Source organism: Eumetopias jubatus, unplaced genomic scaffold, assembly GCF_037043125.1.
Source record: "Eumetopias jubatus isolate StellerSeaLion01/CBP00866 unplaced genomic scaffold, mEumJub1_p1.0 scaffold_1, whole genome shotgun sequence".
In the NCBI taxonomy this organism is placed as follows: domain Eukaryota; kingdom Metazoa; phylum Chordata; class Mammalia; order Carnivora; family Otariidae; genus Eumetopias; species Eumetopias jubatus.
In genome coordinates, this window is record NW_028274807.1 from 12,359,260 (window position 1) to 12,378,763 (window position 19,504).

General features: G+C 44.2%; 1 protein-coding gene across 1 annotated transcript; it reads left to right on the forward strand.

Annotated features, from left to right (window-relative positions):
• The first annotated feature begins 300 nt into the window (after positions 1-300).
• DNAJC28 (DnaJ heat shock protein family (Hsp40) member C28) lies at positions 301-3,412 on the forward strand. The gene is made up of 2 exons (XM_028115669.2): positions 301-614; positions 1,527-3,412. The coding sequence occupies exon 2, from the start codon at positions 1,558-1,560 to the stop codon at positions 2,713-2,715; it is 1,158 nt and encodes a 385-aa protein (XP_027971470.2). The 5' UTR covers positions 301-614; positions 1,527-1,557; the 3' UTR covers positions 2,716-3,412.
• The last annotated feature ends 16,092 nt before the right edge of the window (positions 3,413-19,504 follow it).

Here is a 19,504-nt window from a genome sequence, read left to right on the forward strand (position 1 = left end):
CGCTGGTGCCCCATCTGCAGACACGGAAGAGGCTGTTCAGACCTGTTCGGGGAAACGATCTCGTCGTCCCTTCGCAAAAGCAGGTTACCGAGGGCCGTCGCCCCCGAACCGCTGCGACTTCAAGGGTCGGAACCTACACTCACCACACTCTGCAATGGAGTCTGCCCGCCCCAGTTGCAGGCCACAGCCACACTTCCTCCGGCCCCCGCCTTCCGGGAAGGCGCACGCGCACGGCGAAGGCCGCAGTGCGCCGCACTTCCCTGCGAACTACACCTCCCACAATCCCAGTCGGCCGGATCACCCCCTCGGGGCAGGTGGGAGCGGGGCCGGAGCCTCCGAGTTGTCCTGCCTGTGTCCCCCAGGGTCGAGTTCGTTCTAGGTGAGGTTCCTGGGTTTCCTGTTAAAGTAGGACCTCTGTGCCGATTAGGTCCGCTTCTGTCCTCCGTCCACACTGTGGTCCCCTCAGGGTAAGACAACAGATGGTTTAGTCCAGCGGAGACACTCCCCCTGGGCCACAGCGAGACGACAGACAGCGAAGGGCAGACCGCGCACGCATGCGCAGAGGCGCAGCATGGGGGCGGGAGCCGCTAAGCCCCTTCCCCAAGGCTGTGGAGGTGAGTAGGGGGCGGGGCGGGGCGTGTCCCGCGTCAGGACTGACCACTGCCCCGCAATGGCCACCGTGGGCTCAGCCACCACCATCCCAACTCTAAAGCCGTTGACCCCAACTGTCCAGAAAATTGGGGTTCCCAGGAGCTCAGTTTTAGCGTTTGTACATCAAAGTCCCACTTGCAATTAAACCGCTTCTGGCATTTCATTGCCATTATCTGGGTGTAAGTTGTCCTCTTCTGCTAGACCATGCGTTTTATTTACTATTTTTAATAACGTGTCCGGAGGGCCCACCTTTCATCTTGGTTTTCTAGCATGTAGCAAACAGCTCCTTCTTGATAAGGTGGGGAGCTTCAAGTCTTTTGGACGCTTGATTCTATTCAATTTAGTGTCAGACTAGGTACATACTTGCTCGTGTTCTCTGTTTCATGTGTGATAAGCCTCATGAGAAGACTCCTTTGAGATGATGAAGACAGTATTACACTAAGATGGAGTGGAGGTGATGAAGTTTATAATCTGCTAGGGATATGGAGAATTAAGCAAGACCTTACTGTGCCCTAAACCTGACCATTTTCCTTACACCTTGCTGTGTGACTGGGTTATGTTGCTTAACCTTCTGGGCCGACCTTAACCTTCTCATAAATGAGAAGATTGGATTAGATCTCTAAGAACCTACCAGCTCTGAAATTCTGTGGTTGGTTAGTGAGGAGTAAAATCCAGATTATATCATAATATGTTAATACTAAGCATCATCAACTTCCATTTCTCTGCTAACAAAAGTGAAGTATAGCTGTAAGCATTTGGCAGCAGCATTAGAAAGAACTGCCCCTTATTGTACCTGTAATTTCCTTATTGCTGAAAATATGAGATTTGCCGATAATAACAGCTTTCTTCACTTGGTATTTGTTGTCTGTTTGTAGACCATCTCTAGGAAGATCTCTGGGTACAATTATGAACACGATGTATGTGACAATGGCTCAAATCTTAAGATCTCATCTGATAAATGTTTCGGTGATATCTAATAGAATGAAAATGCTCCCATATCTTGGTGTCATTAAAAATAGAATGATGTCAACTCATAAATCCAAAAAGAAGATGAGAGAATATTATAGGCTGCTCAATCTGGATGAAGGATGCTCTGTGGATGATGTCAGGGAATCTTTTCATAAGCTTGCCAAGCAATACCATCCAGACGGTGGCTCTAGTACTGCAGATTCTGCAACATTTATAAGGATCGAAGAAGCTTATAGGAAGGTGCTTTCCCACGTGCTAGAACAAACAAATGCCCAACAGAATAAAGTTGGAGAAGCAGAGGAAGAAGAAGACAAATTCAAATATAAAACACCCCAACACCGGCATTATTTAAGTTTTGAAGGTATTGGTTTTGGGACTCCAAGTCAACGAGAGAAGCAATATAGGCAGTTTAGAGCAGACCGTGCAACTGAGCAAGTGATGGAATATCAGAAGCAGAAACTACAAAGCCAGTATTTCGTCGATAGTTTGATTGTTAAAGATGTAAGACAGAGTAAAGAACAAAAGATAACTCAAGCTATAGAGCGTTTAGTAGAGGATCTCATTCAGGAATCAATGGCCAAAGGAGACTTTGACAATCTCAGTGGGAAGGGAAAACCTCTAAAAAAATTTTCTGGCTGTTCATATATTGATCCCATGACTCACAACTTGAACAGAATATTGATAGATAATGGATACCAACCAGAATGGATCCTAATGCAAAAGGAAATAAAGGATACCATTGATCAACTCAGAGAGGCGATTTTAGTGTCAAGGAAAAAACTTGGGAATCCAATGACACCAACTGAACAGAAACAGTGGAGCCAAGTTTGTGAGCAGTTTCAAGAAAACATCAGAAAACTAAACAAGCGAATTAATGATTTTAACTTAATCGTTCCCCTCCTGACCAGCCAAAAAGTCCATTTTGATGCACAGAAAGAAATTGCCAGAGCCCAGGAAGTATATGAAAGCCTTATAAAAACAGAAGTCACAGATAAAAACCCAGACAACACTGATCAGGGAGAAGGGGAGAAAACACCTGAAGTCAAGACAAGTTTTTTTAACTGGATGAATGTGTGGAAATTTATTAAAATATGACCACTTAAATATTCACAGTACTACCTCAAACCATTTTCAGTTGTACTGACATCACACTTAGAAGCTGAGATTTATTGCTGTAACACAAGAGTCTGAGAACTGTTGAGTCTCTGTACTTTTTACAAAACTAATCACATCTCCAGTGATGTGTGAGTGAGAAAACTGTTAAGAAACTGAGCCTGAGAAACGTTCAACCAGCATTGCTCTGAGGATGTTGCAAGAAAAGAAGAGAACTCCTGGAAAACAATTTAACCCATTCTGGAGTTTAAATGTCAATCATGGGTGAAGTGAGTTAGGACAAGGACTCAGACGGGATCATATAAAGGGTATTCCAAAAAGTCTTAGGGCAGTTTTCAGCTCTAATACCTCAAAAACAGTTGCTGTTGCCATCTTCAAACAGTTACTGAAACAAACAACAACAACAAAAAAAACCTTAAAAAGTAGTATCAAAGTTCACAAAACGAAGGAAGTATAGACTGTAGGCAAGCAAACCTTCACATGATGAATGTTTCTTGCAAGGTTGCTGCATTTATACACCTGAGGTTATTAAAGCTTACAACTGTTCTAAGACTTTTAGGACACTCTATGTGGGTGGAAATGTTACGATCTGGAAATTAGCCCATTGGAGTTACTGCACTCTTCCTTTTTCATAGACCTTCTCTGTGGGTACTGAATAAAAACAAAACAAAACCAAAAAGCACGAAATACCTGGGTTGTTCTTTTTCCTGCCCAACTTCACTATCTTGGCTGTAGAAATCCATCAGCCAAGCTAGTTGATATAGCTGTTCTAGAAATAGACTCCAGTGGCCACTTTTAAAAGAGTTTGGGTGTATTCTCTGCCCTTTCGGAGGTAAAAGAAAAAAAAAAAACTCCTTGAGCTCAGGTGAAACTTAAGGTTTCACTTCTGGCTTCATCTCTAAGTTTACCTGAAGCCTCTCTGTGTCATGTCTCAGATTCCCCGGAGGCTTTTTCCATCTGAAAATCTCAGTGTACGGATCCAATTTCCGATCTGAGGAACCCTTTCATAAATGAAAAGATGTCTGAATTTTGCGCCAGTTTGCACTTTTGGCAAATGACAAGAGATTGATATTCATGAGATTGTTGCGTTCTGTCCACTTACAGAAAATCTTACTTTTTTAGGTTTGCGTAATTGCGTTAGCCACAGAATTGGGCAACTAGAAGAATACAGAGAGTGGTCAAACAGAGCGGATCTGTTTCCTTATTTAACTCAGAGTTCTGGATTATGGATGTGGTTCAGAAGGGGCACTTGCCACCCTGATTTTGAAAGAACAAGTTATTTTGTAAAGTGCGTGATGGTTAAGTAAAACTGCGTCTTCAAAGGAAATGTCAGGACTTTCTGCTCAGATGATGGGGTAATTAATTGGTATAATATGTCATTGTTTTACTGAATGAGTTATGTGCCTTCTCCAGTGATGGCATTACTCTAAACAAAATTGTGAACAGTAGGTAATATAGCTACATAATAAGAACTATAGTTATAAAACATTTTAGAAGGCTAGGATTCTGTGAATCTTGTTAAGAATGAGGGGTGCCTGGGTGGCTCAGTTGTTTAAGCATCTGCCTTCAGCTCAGATCATGATCCCAGTGTCCTGGGATCGAGCCCCACATCAGGCTCCCTGCTCAGCGGGGAGCCTGCTTCTCCCTCTCCCTCTGTTGCTCTCCCTGCTTGTGTGTGCCTGCGCTCTATCTCTGTCAAATAAAATAAACAAAATCTTAAAAAAAAAAAAAAACAATGGGAATTAGATGTATGACACCTAGTTGCATTGCAGCAACATAATACAAAGGAAACCATTTTGGGGCACCTGGGTGGCTCAGTCAGTTGGGCATCCGCCTTCAGCTCAGGTCATGATCCTGGGGTCCTGGAATTGAGCCCCGCATTGGGCTCTCTGCTCGGTGGGGAGCCTGCTTCTTCCCCTCCCACTCCCCCTGCTTGTGATCTCTCTCTCCCCCTGTCAAATAAATAATCTTTAAAAAAAAATCAAAGGAAACCATTTTCAATATTGGATAATGGGAAGGTAAATTTACCAGAAAGCACTAGTAAATCCTTAATTTCAACACAGCACGCTTTATGTTCGTAAGTGTTGTCTATATTAATAAGGTGAATAAAGTTCATTTTAATGATTATCCAACGGTCCTTTGTTATATAAACAACTACTAAGAATAATAACCGTATTTTTGGCTGATCACCTGAATAAATACTTTTTCTCTTTTTGATTGATGATATAAAAACTGTGAAGAGATTATTCCTGTGAAGAAGGCAAATTTGCTTACGGAAAAACAGATTCACTAATTGAAGGAACTAAGTTTCAGGCCAGAGAAAAGATTATGGCCGGTTGGTCAGCGTTTGTTGAATTGTGATCTGACGCTTCTCTCTCCTCTGAGGCAGCCTTGACCTTTTTCTGTTAGTGTTTGACCTTCTAATTTTGCCACCTTTTCAGGTGTAGTAGTAGTGTCTGAACTCATTAATAGGCACTCATCAAACTCTGCCTGATTCCCAGCCTTGGATTTCAGGGCTCCTTTCTTCAGACTCTAGGACCAGAACCCTGGCCCAACACCCTGAGGACAGAACCTCAAAATCCCAGTGGCTTTTGGCTCCCAGCCTTATGAAATGGTTTTTGCCCTTGTTCTGTGTACCTGAGTGTGGTTTGGTACCTCCGGGCTCTAGTTTTCTGTTCCTTGATAGAACAGTTGCAGTACTATTCCTGTTCTTCATCGAGCTACCAGGACAGAGCTCTGCTCTTGGGGGTGGGGAACCTCCCAGAGATGGGAGTCCCCTGTGACCTTATCTGTATGATCGGGACCTGCTACTTCCTGACGTACGTCCCTGCTGCCAACTGCCTGGGACTGCCATCACTAGGACCCAGCCACCGTTTGGGACATTCTCGGTACCTCTCCGGCACCCCTCACGCTGGTATGGTCGTTCCTAGAAGTATTGCCTTTCCTTTTCGATGATGTTCGGTTCATTCGGCATACATTTATCGAGGTCCTGAATGGGAAGCTCCGTTCCACCATCTGGATGATCAGAAATCAGTAACTGAGGGAGGGGGGGCAAATGGACCCCTCAGCCCCAAATGTTACCCCCAGATACTCATTTTGCTTGGTATTATTGCTGCCACCACCACCCTGCTTCCCGGGCAGGGGACACTGGCCTCCCTCTCCTCCCCTGGCCTAAGGGCAGACCCACAAATATGGCATAATACTTCTTGCCCAGCTGAGACCAGACTGGAACTTCAAATTACAACTTGGCTCAAGGCTTGGGATGACATAAGCAAAGGGAAGGCAGTCCCTGGGACAGGAGAACCTGGCCTGTGGCCCTCCCCAGTTTGTCTCTGAGCCCAGTCCCCAGCCTGCTGTAGAATGGCAGAGCCCAGCACCCTTCCACCTCTGAGAGAATCCTCAGGTGCCCCAAGTATGCCTCCACTCCCCCAAATCTAGAAAATCAGAAAACTAAGGACTAAGGAATTTTCTTTCCTGCTGAGACAAACTTCAGAGGTCTGGCTTCCTCTTTGAGGACCCATGTCTTCCCTAGATGATTGATGTTTGCCCCTATCCCCCAGGCCCCCTGTATGACAGGTCCTATCTGAGAGTCTCAACCTGACAGATATATCAAATAAGCTTAACATTGTTATAAGAGAGACCTACTCCAAATAAAGAAATAAAGTCTTTAAAAAGGGGGAGAGGGGGTGCCTAGGGTGGCTCAGTCAGTTAAGTGTCTGCCCTCAGCTCAAGTCATGCTCTCAGGGTCCTGGGATCCAACCCGTGTGGGCCTCTGTGCTCAGCGGGGAGTCTGCTTGTCCCTCTCCCTCTGCTGCTCATGCTCTCTCTCTCAAATAAATAAATAAAATCTCAAAAAAAGAGAGAGACCTACTTGTAGTTGTGGGGTGGGTCCTTCCTGGTATACCCTGAGGACCTTCTAGCAAGGAGCATGCAGTCCAGTGGTGACTCAGCTTTAGAATTTCTAGCTGGGCCTTTCTGCTCAGTGTGGTTTCACCTCTGTGGATGCACCTGGTTCCATGGCCTTGTCCTCCCCACTTTTCCACTTAGCCACAGTTTACAGCATGATTTGCCCAGTTGAGCCCCAAGCTTCTCAGTGAGATTAGCTTAAAGATGTGGTCAACAGCTGTTGTACTTTGGCTCTGTCTCTCCTCTTTGAAAGGCCTATATTAAAGGTGGTATATGTCGTTCATCTAGGGAGGATGTGGTTCCTAGCACAGGAAGTCAGACCTTTGAAGCTGCTCTTGACAGGAGAGAGAAGATCCCTCATTTTCTTAAATATGCTTGAAAATGGGCATGTGACCTAGGCTCTGCCAAGACCTGTCCTTGGGAGACGTGGTTCAGAATGAAGCATGGGAGGAAATACGCTGGCTCTGTGTAGAAGTGGGGCGCCTGGGTGGCTCAGATGGTTAGGCGTCTGCCTTCTGTTCAGGTTGTGATCCCAGCGTCCTGGAATTGAGCCCTGCGCCAGGCTCCCTGCTCGGCAGGGAGCCTGCTTCTCCCTCTCCTTGTACTGCTCCCCCTGCTTGTGCTCTCTCGTGCTCTCTGTCAAATAAATAAAATCTTAAAAAAAAAAAAAATCCCTTTTCAGCTCAATCCAGCTGGAGGAGGGGCTGCCATTTGCAGCTGAGCACTGTGACGGATCCAGATGAGGTCATGAGAATCTCGTGGTTTGGGGATACGTGGCAATGATATGCTTGATTGTGGGGCAGGGGGCATGTGGACTCTCATCAAACTCTCAGCTCCACCACTTTGTAGGTGTGTGATCTTTTTTTTTAAATTTTTTTAAATTTTATTTTTTTTAAAGATTTTATTTATTTATTTGACAGATAGAGACATAGCAAGAGAGGGAACACAAGCAGGGGAGTGGGTGAGGGAGAAGCAGGCTTCCCGCGGAGCCTGATGTGGGGCTCGATCCTAGGACCCTGAGATCATGAGCTGAGCCGAAGGCAGACGCTTAACGACTGAGCCACCCAGGTGTCCCGTAGGTGTGTGATCTTGAGCAAAATACCAAACCTCACTGACTTACAGATTACTCAGGTGTAAACACTCAAAATGATCACTTATTGTGAGGATTCATTGAGATATTATATGTAAGGGATTCAGCATGGTTACTGACACAGGATGAGCACTCCAAGCATTAAATGATGTACCATTGTGCTAATAAAATAATAAAGAGAGGTTTTTATTATTTTTAAGGTTTGTTTAAAAAGTGGTCCATGGGGCGACTGGGTGGCTCAGTCAGCTGAGTGTCCAGCTCTTGATTTCAACTCAGGTCATGATCTCATGGGTCATGGGATAGAGTCCCGCGTCAAGCTCTGAACTCAGCACAGAGTCTGCTTGAGATTCTCTCTCTCTTCATCTCCCTCTTCCCCTCCCCCCTCCCCGTGTTCTCTCTTTCTCTCGCAAATAAATAAATAAAATCTCTTTAAAAAATGTTCCATAGTTCTTTTCTTGGGGGAGTATTGATTTCAAAGCTGATCTTGCTAGTTCCAGTCAATTTTCTGAATTTACTGAGACTGTTCTCTGACATGCCTTCAGCTAGCAGGAGGCATTAAATGAAAATGTAGAAGCCAGTCAAGAAAGACCACATATTGTATGATTCTATTTATATGAAAGGTCCAGGATAGGCAAATCTCTAGAGACAGAAAGTAGAGTAGTGCTTGCCTAGGGCTATAGAGTTTGGGAGGAAATGGGGAGTGACTGCTAATGTTTATGGGTTTTCTTTTGGAGGTGATAAAAATGTTCTAGAATTGTGGTAATGGTTTCGCAACTCTGTGAACATACTAAGAACCACCAAATTGTGCACTCTAAATGAGTGAATTTTATGGTATGTGAAAGCTGTTTTTTTTAATTAAAAAGTAAGAGAAAATATAGAGTGATTCTGCATTTGGTAGGTTGCTTGCTACTTTTCTATAGGCAAAAAATGTCCTCAGAAGCATAAAGAGTGAGAGAACTGTTTTAAATTAAGCATAAAAATGACAGCCAGTGTTTTAAGAATTTAAATTTAGATGCTTTCACATCTATAGCAAATGTTGATTAATGTGTACACATTTCTGCAAAACCCCACAAAACTGTTAGTATTCCCAGGCATTTGCCACTGTGCTGCTTCTTTTTTTTTTTTTTTTTTAAGTAATCTCTACACCCAACATGGGGCTTGAACTCACATCCCCAAGATCAAGAGTGGCATGCTCTACTGACTGAGCCAGTCAGGCACCCCCACTATGTCTTTCTTACAACAAATAGCTACTCTTACCAAATTGAGTGGTGGCCTTACATAAACAAGAATCCACAAAGTGGAGAAAATAGACAAAAGCAAACACATATTTTGTAAAAATGATTGAAAGAACATGGTCTGTATCTTTTTTTATTTTTATTTTTTTAGATTTTATTTATTTATTTGAGAGAGAGAGCACAAGAGCAGGGTGAGGGGCAGCGGGAGAGGGAGAAGCACGCTCCCTGTTCAGGCAGGGAGCCCGATGCAGGACTCGATCCCAGGACCCTGGGATCATGACCGAAGCCAAAGGCAGACGCTCAACCGACAGAGCCACCCTGGGCACCCTAGAACGTGGTCTTTAATTACATACAAAAAATTTTTGTAAAAGATTTTATTTATTTGAGAGACAGGCAGAGAGAGCAAGAGTGGGGGAGGGGCAAAGGCAGAGGGAGAGGGAGAAGCCGACCCCTCGTTGAGCACAGAGCCCCCTGCAGGGCTCGATCCCAGGACCCTGGTATCATGACTTGAGCAGAAGACAGACGCTTAACCAACTGAGCCACCCAGGCGCCCCACATATAAAAACTTTTTATTCTAAAACTCCACAGGTGATTAGGCAGCGGGGAAGATGGCAATCCCCACTATTTCCCATTACACATCATGTTACCCAGAGCCTGTGGGGAAGGAGAGGCGTAAAGAACCTGCCTTTCCTCTCTTCTCTTTCTTCTCTCCAACACCCAAGAAAAAGTGGCCCTGAGACATCACGATTCCATAACCTTCCAGACATGAATGTCAGGGAGCTGGCAGAGTGAGGAAGAATACCCGGACATGCCTTTGGGTCCCACTCTTATGGACATGAGTATCTTGAGAGGTTTGGGACAGGCCTGCTTTAAGCTTATCACTTATGGTTCCGTCCTGCCCACAGGGGCCAAGGTCACCTGCCCAAGAGCAAAGAATACATCAACTGGCTGGTGAAGTGTTACATAGTACGCCAACGTGAGGTTCTTTGTTTTTATCTTATTTTAAGTATTTTATTTATTTATTTGAGAGAGAGCCAGCACAAGCGGGGGGAAAGGGCAGAGGGAAAGGGAGAAGCAGACTTTCTGCTGAACAGGGAGCCCGACACCGGGCTCGATCCCAGGACCCCGGGATCATGACCTGAGCCGAAGACAGACACTTAACCAACTGAGCCACTGAGGCACCCCAAGTTTCTTTATTTTGAAAAGAATCTTTTTTTATTTTGAAAATTCACATGTATATAGGAAAATAATTCAATCAATGCAAAAGGACAGACAATGACCAAATGAGTTCCCCTTAATCCCAGACCCCCTACCCCCAACCTCTGCCCAGACCCAGACATCCCAACCCTACTTCCCAGATCTAATCACCATCAACAACTTCTTGGCACATGTATACTAGTTTTTTTTTAAACAAATGACTACAAAATTGTGGCTGAAAGAACTCAAATTTGTTGCCTTACAGTTCTGGAGGTCAGAAGTCCAAAGTGGATCTTACTGGGCAAAAATCAAGGTACTGGTGAGACTTCATTCCTTCTAGAGGCTCTAGGGGAGAATCTGATTCCTTGCCTTTTCCTGTTTCTAGAGGCCACCTGCATCCTTGGTTTGTGGCCCCTTCCTCTATCTTCAGAGCCAGCGACAGCAGGTAAGTCCTCCCTGTGTCACACGACTCTGACTCTCCTGCCTCCCTCTTCCACTTACAGGACACTTGGGGTTACCTCGGTCCCACCCAGATTGTCCAGCATAATCTCCCTGTTTTTTTTTTAAAGATTTTATTTATTTATTTGACAGAGAGCAGGAGAGAGAGCGAGAGAAAGCACAAGCAGGGGGAGCAGCAGAGGGAGAGGGAGAAGCAGGCTCCCCACTGAGCAAGGAGCCCGATGCCAGGCTCGATCCCAGGATCCCAGAACCCCAGGACCCCAGGATCATGACCTGTGCCAAAAGCAGACGCTTAACCGGCTGAGCCACCCACGCACCCCATAATCTCCCTGTTTTAAGGTCAGTCGATTAGCAACCTTCATTTCCTTTTGTTAAGTAACATAACATATTCACAGATTCTGTGAATTTAGGACATATTTGGGGGAGCCATTATCCCGCTACCACTATATCCTTCTAAAAGTTTAGGTATATAATTTACATGCACACACTGTCTCTCCATCTCTCTCTCAAAAACACTCAAATGTGAACACACTCTACATGCTCTTCTTATCTTTTTCTTCACCAATCTATTAATATATCTTCAAGATCTTTCCAAATCAACACATCCAGCTCTATTTCATTATCTGTTAAGCCTGCATGAGACTGTTTTATGTTCTCATGGAAATAAGAACTAATCGATACTGAGCAGATGAAATAAATAGCAGTGCAAGGTCACGCAAAAAGAGACCTTGAGGCATAGAGACAGCGGACGCAAGCTGAAGTGATCATGAGTCAGGAGTGAGATACGGCATAATAATGCACCATAATGTATGAGGTACAGAGAGGCTGACAATAGCTTACTCATGTTGGATGCTTTCCTTGCACTAACTAATCTTTGCAACAATCCTATGACATAGGTACTATTATTAACTTTTTTCAAGAGATGAGGAAACTAATGAAGCACAGAGATGTTAAGTAACTTGCCTTGGGTCACACAGCTAGAAAGTGTCCAGGGTTGGGATTTGAACCCAGATTGTCTGTGGTTGCTCTGCTTCCAGATCCCTATTCTTTTAACGATAGATTTATCTGTCTATCTCTCTATCTGTCAGAGAGCACACACAAGCAAGGGAGTGGCAGACAGAGGGAGAAGCAGGCTCCCGCTGAGCAAGGACCCTGATGCGGGACTCGATCTCAGGACCCTGGGATCATGACCTGAGCCGAAGGCAGATGTTTAATTGAGCCACCCAGGTGTCCCTCCAGATCCCTATTCTTACCCACACACTATACTATGGTATTGGTAGAGAGGATATTGGAGCAGATCACATTAGTGGCAGCTTCTTCAATGAAGAGTCAAGACACTGAGGTTCCGGGGGCTGTGTATTTTATCCTTGGACTGTCATTCTTGTCCCTTACTTCCCTCAAGGTTCCTGCCTCCCTGACTGCCCCTCATACCATGAGAAAGAGGCAGTATGATGCAGTGGTAAGGGAATGGGAGTGGCTAGGGAGACTAGAAGTCAGATCCAAGTTTTGCCACTCACTAGCTATGTGACCTTCTTGAGTTTCTGTCTCCTCATCTGTCCAATGAGTATACAGTTGACCCTTGAACAGCAGGGGTTTGAACTCTGTGGGACCACTTATATGCAGTACTGTAAATGTATTTTCTCTTCCTTATGATTCTTTTAAAGATTTTATTTATTTATTTGACAGAGATTTTATTTATTTATTTGACAGAGAGAGAGAGAGCACAAGCAGGGGAAGCAGGAGAGGGAGAAGCAGGCTCTCCACTGAGCAGGGAGTCTGACACGAGGCTCCATCCCGGGACCCCGGGATCATGACCTGAGCCGAAGGCAGACGCTTAACCAACTGAGCCACCCAGGCGTCCCTTCCTTAATGATTTTCTTAATAACATTTGCTTTTCTCTAACTTACTTTATTGTAAGAATACAGTATATAATATATATAACACACGATGTATGTGTTAATTGGTTACTTATGTTATCGGTAAGGCTTCGGATCAACAGTAGGCTATCAGCAGTGAAGTTTTTGGAGAGTCAAAAGTTTTGCGGGGATTTCTGACCGAGTGAAGGGTTGGCACTCCTAACCTCCGCATTGTTCAAGGGTCAACTGTAATCAGACCTAACTTGCAGGGATAGTTGTAATCCTTAGAGATGATGAATATGAAATGCTGGGTGTAGGGTGAAGTCCTTACTAGGAACTCAGTGATTCTCAGTGGAGATGTTACTGCCCCCAGAGGACATTTTGGAAATTTGTGTAGGAATCTGCAGACAACAAAATGGTTGGAGGGACACTACCAGAGGAAATTCTATTTTGCCCATCTGGACCAGTACATTGTGTTGGCTGGCATGTGTTCTGATTGGCTGATAAGTCCATGCAATCCTAATTGTGAAATATTTCAGGGGCCCCTGGGTGGCTCAGTTGGTTAAGCGTCTGCCTTCAGCTCAGGTCATGATCCCAGGGTCCTGGGATCGAGCCCCACGTCGGGCTCCCTGCTCAGCGGGGAGCCTGCTTCTCCCTCTCCCTCTGCCTCTCCCCCTGCTTGTGCTCTCTCTCGCTATCCCTGTCACTATCTGTCTCTCTCTCAAGTAAATAAATAAAATCTTTAAAAATAAAAAAAAATTTAAATTAAAAAAAAGAAATATTTCAAACATCATCGTGGACCACAAACATTTAGGAGGTGGAGCCAGGGATGCCTTGTGTTTGCAGTGCAGGTAACCAAAAAGAGGAATTGTTCCATGTCTTGCCCAACATTCAAACACCTCACCAGATATCCACATGGGTGAAAAAAATCTGTTTATAATAATCTAAACCTGGAACAGAATCATATTTTACATAGAAACACAACATACTTTTTGGGCATGATTTAAAATACACTATTTTTTTTCACAAATGCAAATACTGTACAAATTGTACTTATTTTGGGGGGAATTTTACCAAGAGTTGTACCCCATTTCAGAAAATCATTAGTGATGGCGCCATGGCTGATGGCATTTGAATTACCAGTACTACATGTCTATTGCAGTTTGCTTTTAGTGTTGAATGCAAATATGTACCAGAGGATATTGGCTTTTAATTAAGAGCCGACTATTACCACATTAGTGGATCTTGTAGCCAGTATCCAAGATGACCCTCAAAGATCCCCACTTTCTTTTCTTTCCTTTTTTATTTTAAGATTTATTTATTTATTTTAGAGAGCGCATAATCAGGAGGGGTGGAGGAAGAGGGAGAGAGAATCCCAAGCAGACTCTGGGCTGAGCATGGAGCCCAGCATGGGGCTTGATCTCACAACCCTGAGATCATGACCCCAGCTGAAACCAAGAGTCGGACACTCAATTGACTTTGCCATCTCACCCCCCCTTTTTTTTAAGATTTCATTGAAAAAAAATTTTTTTAAGATTTTATTTTTTTTATTTGCTAGAGAGAGAGACAGAGAGAGAGAGGGAACACAAGCAGGGGGAGTGGGAGAGGGAGAAACACGCTTCCCGTGGAGCAGGGAGCCCAACGCGGGGCTCGATCCCAGGACCCTGGGATCATGACCTGAGCCGAAGGCAGACGCTTAACGACTGAGCCACCCAGGCGCCCCTAAGATTTCATTTTTAAGTAATCTCTACACCCAGAGTGGGGCTTGAACTCACGACCCTTAGATCAAGAGTCACATGCTCTACCAACTAAGCCAGCCGGGTGCCCCAAAGATCCCCACTTTCTGATATTTACATTTTTATGTAGTGCCCTCCAATATCGTATCAGATTTGGTCTGTGTGACCAATAGAGTATAATAGAAGCGACAGCGTGTCAATTCTGAGGCTAGACACTCTCCTGCTAGATCACTCACTCTGGGTGAAACCAGTTGCCATGACCTGATGCAACCTTGTGGAGAGATACATATGTCCAGGAACTGAGGTGTCCAGCCAATAACCATGTGAGTGAGCATTATTGGAAGTAGGGCCTCTGTCAAGCCTTCAGAGATCTGCAGCCCCTGCTGACAGTTTAACTATAAACTCATGAGGAATCCTGAGCTGGAACAACTTAGCTAAGTTGCTTCCAGATTCCTGATCCTTAGACATTATATAAAATAATAAATAAATGTTTGATGTTTTAAGTCACTACATTTGAGGATAATTTGCTACATAGTAATAGATAATTAATAGAGTAGACCTACATGAAACTCTTTAGTCTCATTAATTTCATTAACAAGCATTGTTTTAAAAAATATTTCATATATGCTACCCTTCTAGTACAAAGAAAATCAATCTCTATTGCAAAAAGTACATGTTGAAATGATTTATTAATTTGGGGGTCACCTCTTGTGTTTCTGCCTTATCATATTCTATCCTTAGCAGCCTTCTACCTAACTTCTCTATGGCTTCGTGTACAACTGAGCTTCTTCTGACCCATCTTCTGTTCCCTGTTTCCCATCGAAGAATTTATCTTCATATCAATCTTTTAAACATTGGTGTCTGAAGATATCCCTGACATAGAGTACTTGCAGTATTTCACTGCCACCTTTTCCTGGATCATAACATAGGTGATTATTTTATTTTATTTACTTTTTTTTTTAAGCCCCTCGCTAGCTGTGGAGCTCAGTGCAGGGCTTGAACTCACGATCCTGAGATCAAGACCTGAGCTGAGATCAAGAGTCAGACACTTAACCGACTGCCACCTAGGCGCCCCATAGGTGATTATTTTAACACAACACTTAGAAAACCGCCGGACCCATTTGTGAGAGTATCATACTTCTCATTTTCTCCATATGTGTCTCTATTTCTACTGAGGTTATGTCTCCATTTTTTTGTTTGTTTTAACGTGAGGATTTTGAGGCACCTGGGTGGCTCAGTCCAACTCATAATTTCAGCTCAGATCATTGTATTAGGGTCGTGGGATCGAGCCCTGTGTGGGGCTCTGCACTCGGCAGGGAGTCTGCTGGATTCCCTCTCTCCTCCTCCCTCTGCACCTCCCCACCAGGTGCTCTCTCTCTCTCTCTCTCTCAAACAAATAAAACTTAAAAAAAAAAAAACAACACCCTAGGGTTTATGGGGCGCCTGGGTGGCTCAGTTGGTTAAGCGTCTGACTCTTGATTTCCTCTCAGGTCATGATCTCAGGGTCCTGGGATAGAGCCCTGTGTGGCTCCCAGCTCAGCAGGGAGTCTCTTTCTCCCTCTGCCCCTCCCCCAGCTTGTGCTCACTCTCTCCTTCTCCCTCTTAAATAAATAAATAAAATCTTAAAAAAAACCAACCTAGGGTATTTTTGGTTTTGTTTTTTACTATTCTAAAAAGCCAGTTTGAGATTATTTTTCTTGTTACTTGCAACTGAAGGAGCCAACTGATAAATGTATCCACTGTCATCAAGAGTCCAGACTGCAGAAAGAAATGGCCTGTTTTCTTCCTGTATCATCTGATCCTCCAAGCTTTGGTATCATTTTCCATCTAAAGACCAGTCTTTCTTCCAAATGAATGACACTGAATATCTATCCTTTCAGGAGAGGGTCATTTCAGATCCACAGGAATGTGATCTTAGTCTCAAGATACCTTTATCCAAATACAACAGTTCTACTGACTTATGTGAAGTCTTTTTGTTACACACCCCTAAGTTTATGGAGGAAGAGACCACATTTTCAGAAGTACATGTTTACACATTATGCTTTAGTCTTTCAGTTTCTGCATTACACATTGGGTGGGAAGTGAATGTCACTGCATTAGAGTATGTTTATGAAGTTGCCTTGAGAAAATAAGAACAAACCAGAACCCGTGGGACCAAGTATGAAGGACAGCTTGGATTCTTCCTCTTTCTTAATAGGTTTGAACCAACTGGACTGGATCCTACCTGTCTAGTTTTAGGTGAAGCAGTCTTTTAGAACAGTCCTGGCCCAAGCCTGAAAAGGTCCTGAAGTCACAAAGACCCCAGATTCTAGGAGGGCCTCTCTGAGGTTCTGAGGGAATAGGAATTTAAGAAAACATATACTTAGGTAGCTACATGATGGAATACCAGTCAAATCAGGGCAGGCATGAAGTTTTGTTTAAGCTGATTTGCAATTTTACTAAAGACTCAAATCAGTACATTTGAAATGCCAACATTGAAATGCTGACATCAGTGACTTAATCCCAATACATTCCAAATGCCCATATTTTTGAAAGTATAATTACATATATATGTACATATATATATATATATGACTCTCTTTGTAAAGTAGAGGTTTACAGAATGAGAGAAGCTAGCTGCATTAATGTGAGTCCCCACTCATTTCTGGAAAAGCAACCGAAAGCATGTACATCCTCAGGGCAGGTCAACAGTAACATCTTCTTTCAAACGTGGAGGTAAGCATTTCCTTACAGATAGTGTTCTGTAAAAAAAAGGCTTTTAAAAGTCTTGGGAAATCTTAAAACACTTAATCTTTAAGAAGTGAGATTTAAGACCATGATAGAAACTCCTACCTGTTCCCCAGAATCCATTCTTTCTCAGTACTAAAGCCCTGTTTTCCAGCCTTTCTTGACATTTAGTGTAGCTAAGTGACTAAGTTTTTTTGCCAGCAGGATAAAAGCAGAAATGATATGTATATGCAGCTTTGGGGAAAGGTTTTTAAAGACAGGGGGTGTTTCCTTCTTCTCTTCTGCCAGTTGTCTTCTCTCCTGATGGTTGGAATGCAAGCATAATGGCTGGAGCTACAGCAGCTCTCTTAGATCACAAGGTGATAGTGGGAATGGAACTGGATATCTTCCAAGTGCCCATATATTTGAAAGCATAAATAAATACATTTATGACTCTCTTGGTGGAATAATGAGGCTGGATCTGTCTCCATGAAGTGTCAGACCAGCTCTAGACTAACTTTGGACTTTTTAAACATAAGAGGGAAATACCAATTTTTGTTTAAGCCACTGTTATTTTTTGGCTGTCTTCCCATGCTACTTGCAGCCAAACCTAATCCTAATACAATAATCAAAAAAGAAGCAAGATCCAAAACCTTATTTTTAAAAAGCCAACTTTCATAAGTTAATAAGTTTTATGAGTTATACAATTTGACTAATTTTAAAATTGCACATATTTCAAAAGTAAATTATTCAACAAATATTTATTGAGCACTAGATCTTAGCACAGGTATCAGAATGATGGATAATGTAACTATAAATGCATTACTTGCCAAGTGACAAATAAGAGATAGAAAAATAGTATCCATGAGTATGGGAACTTAGGGATAGTGGGAAAATAACACAAAGCGGGGATTGTTCCTCTGACATGCATAAAATCTATAGGAGTAAAAGGAATAGAAGAGGATGGCATTTTGTGATAAGTTGGGACACAAAACCTTTCTTATCATCATACCACAAGCAAAAAACTTTTTTTTTAAAGATTTTATTTATTTGACAGAGAGAGACACAGCGAGAGAGGGAACACAAGCAGGGGGAGTGGGAGAGGGTGAAGCAGGCCTCCCGCCGAGCAGGGAGCCTGATGCGGGGCTCGATCCCAGGACCCTGGGATCATGACCCGAGCTGAAGGCAGACGCCTAACGACCGAGCCACCCAGGCGCCCACAAGCAAAAAACTTCTTAAGATTCCCATTGCTAATACCTGGATTTAGTGTCTTTTCCTCCAAACAACTAAATGGCACCTTATAGGGGCACCTGGGTGGTTCAGTCCTTAGGCGTCTGCCTTCCGCTCAGGTGGTAATCCAGGGGGCCTGGGATTGAGCCCTGCATTGGGCTCCCTGCTGGGCGGGAAGCCTGCTTCTCCCTCTCCCACTCCCCGTGCTTGTGTTCCTTCTCTCTCTGTGTCTCTGTCAAATAAATAAAATCTTTAAAAAATGGCATCTTATATTCTGTAGGAAATTTAGATGGGGCTTTCAAAAGCTGGTGAAGTTATGCTGAAAATTCAAGATGCAGTGTATTTTTATTTACTTACTTATTTTTTTAAAGATTTTATTTATTTATTTGACAGAGAGAGACACAGCAAGAGAGGGAACACAAGCCGGGGGAGTGGGAGAGGGAGAAGCAGGCTTCCCACCCGAGCAGGGAGCCCGATGGGGGGGCTCAATCCCAGGACCCTGGGATCATGACCTGAGCCCCTGGGGATCATGAACTGAGCTGAAGGCAGACGCTTAACGACTGAGCCTCCCAGGCGCCCCTATTTACTTATTTATTAAGTAAGTTCTACACCCAAGGTGGGGTTTGAACTCGCGACCCCAAGAGTTGCATGCTTTACCTAAAGAGCCAGCCAGGCACCACAAGATGTAGTCTTTAAAGGAGACAGTTGGTTTTGGCTAATTGAATTTAAATTAAAAGAATAAATTAAAAAAAAAAAAAAGAAAGGAGACGGTTGGAGGAGACCTGACTATAAGGAAGCCAAAAGTCTGGGTGGATCCCTGGAAAAGTATCAGGCAGAATTAGACTAGTTGTACCGTGCTCGTTACCTCGGGTAACAGTACTAGTTGGTAGCCTTGGATGAGAAACTTCACTTTTCCAGACTTCCATTGCTCAGTGGTGGAGATTAGAAAAGGGCATCCCTACAGACCTTCAGTTCCTCAGAACCCTTTTCTGGAGCACATGCCCTACTGTGGGCAGCTCGCGCGGCCAACGCCGCTGTGGGCCTTATAGGCAAAGAAGTCCCTGCCATCTGGGTCTTGGGCTCCCCGCGCGCGTGATCTCACGGATGCCGCACTCGAAGTCCACCAGCAGAAACGCAGCGGTGGGCACCCGGCCCCAGTCGCCGTCTAGAAGACAGCACTACCGGTCAGGTGTACGCGGCCGCGAACCCTAAAGGCGCAGCAGTCAGCCCACAGCTCCCAGAGCCGCAGAGACGCGGTACCCTCGCCCCGCCCCCTGGCGCCCCCGCCCCGCCCCTCGAGCCCCGCCCCGCCCCTTCGGCCACTTGCTGCGTGCCGATTGGTCGCTGCGGTGCGCA

What these genes read in the sequence shown, in the direction of transcription:
- DNAJC28 (XM_028115669.2), top strand. Translation starts at nt 1,558, where the DNA reads ATGAACACGATGTATGTGACAATGGCTCAAATCTTAAGATCTCATCTG.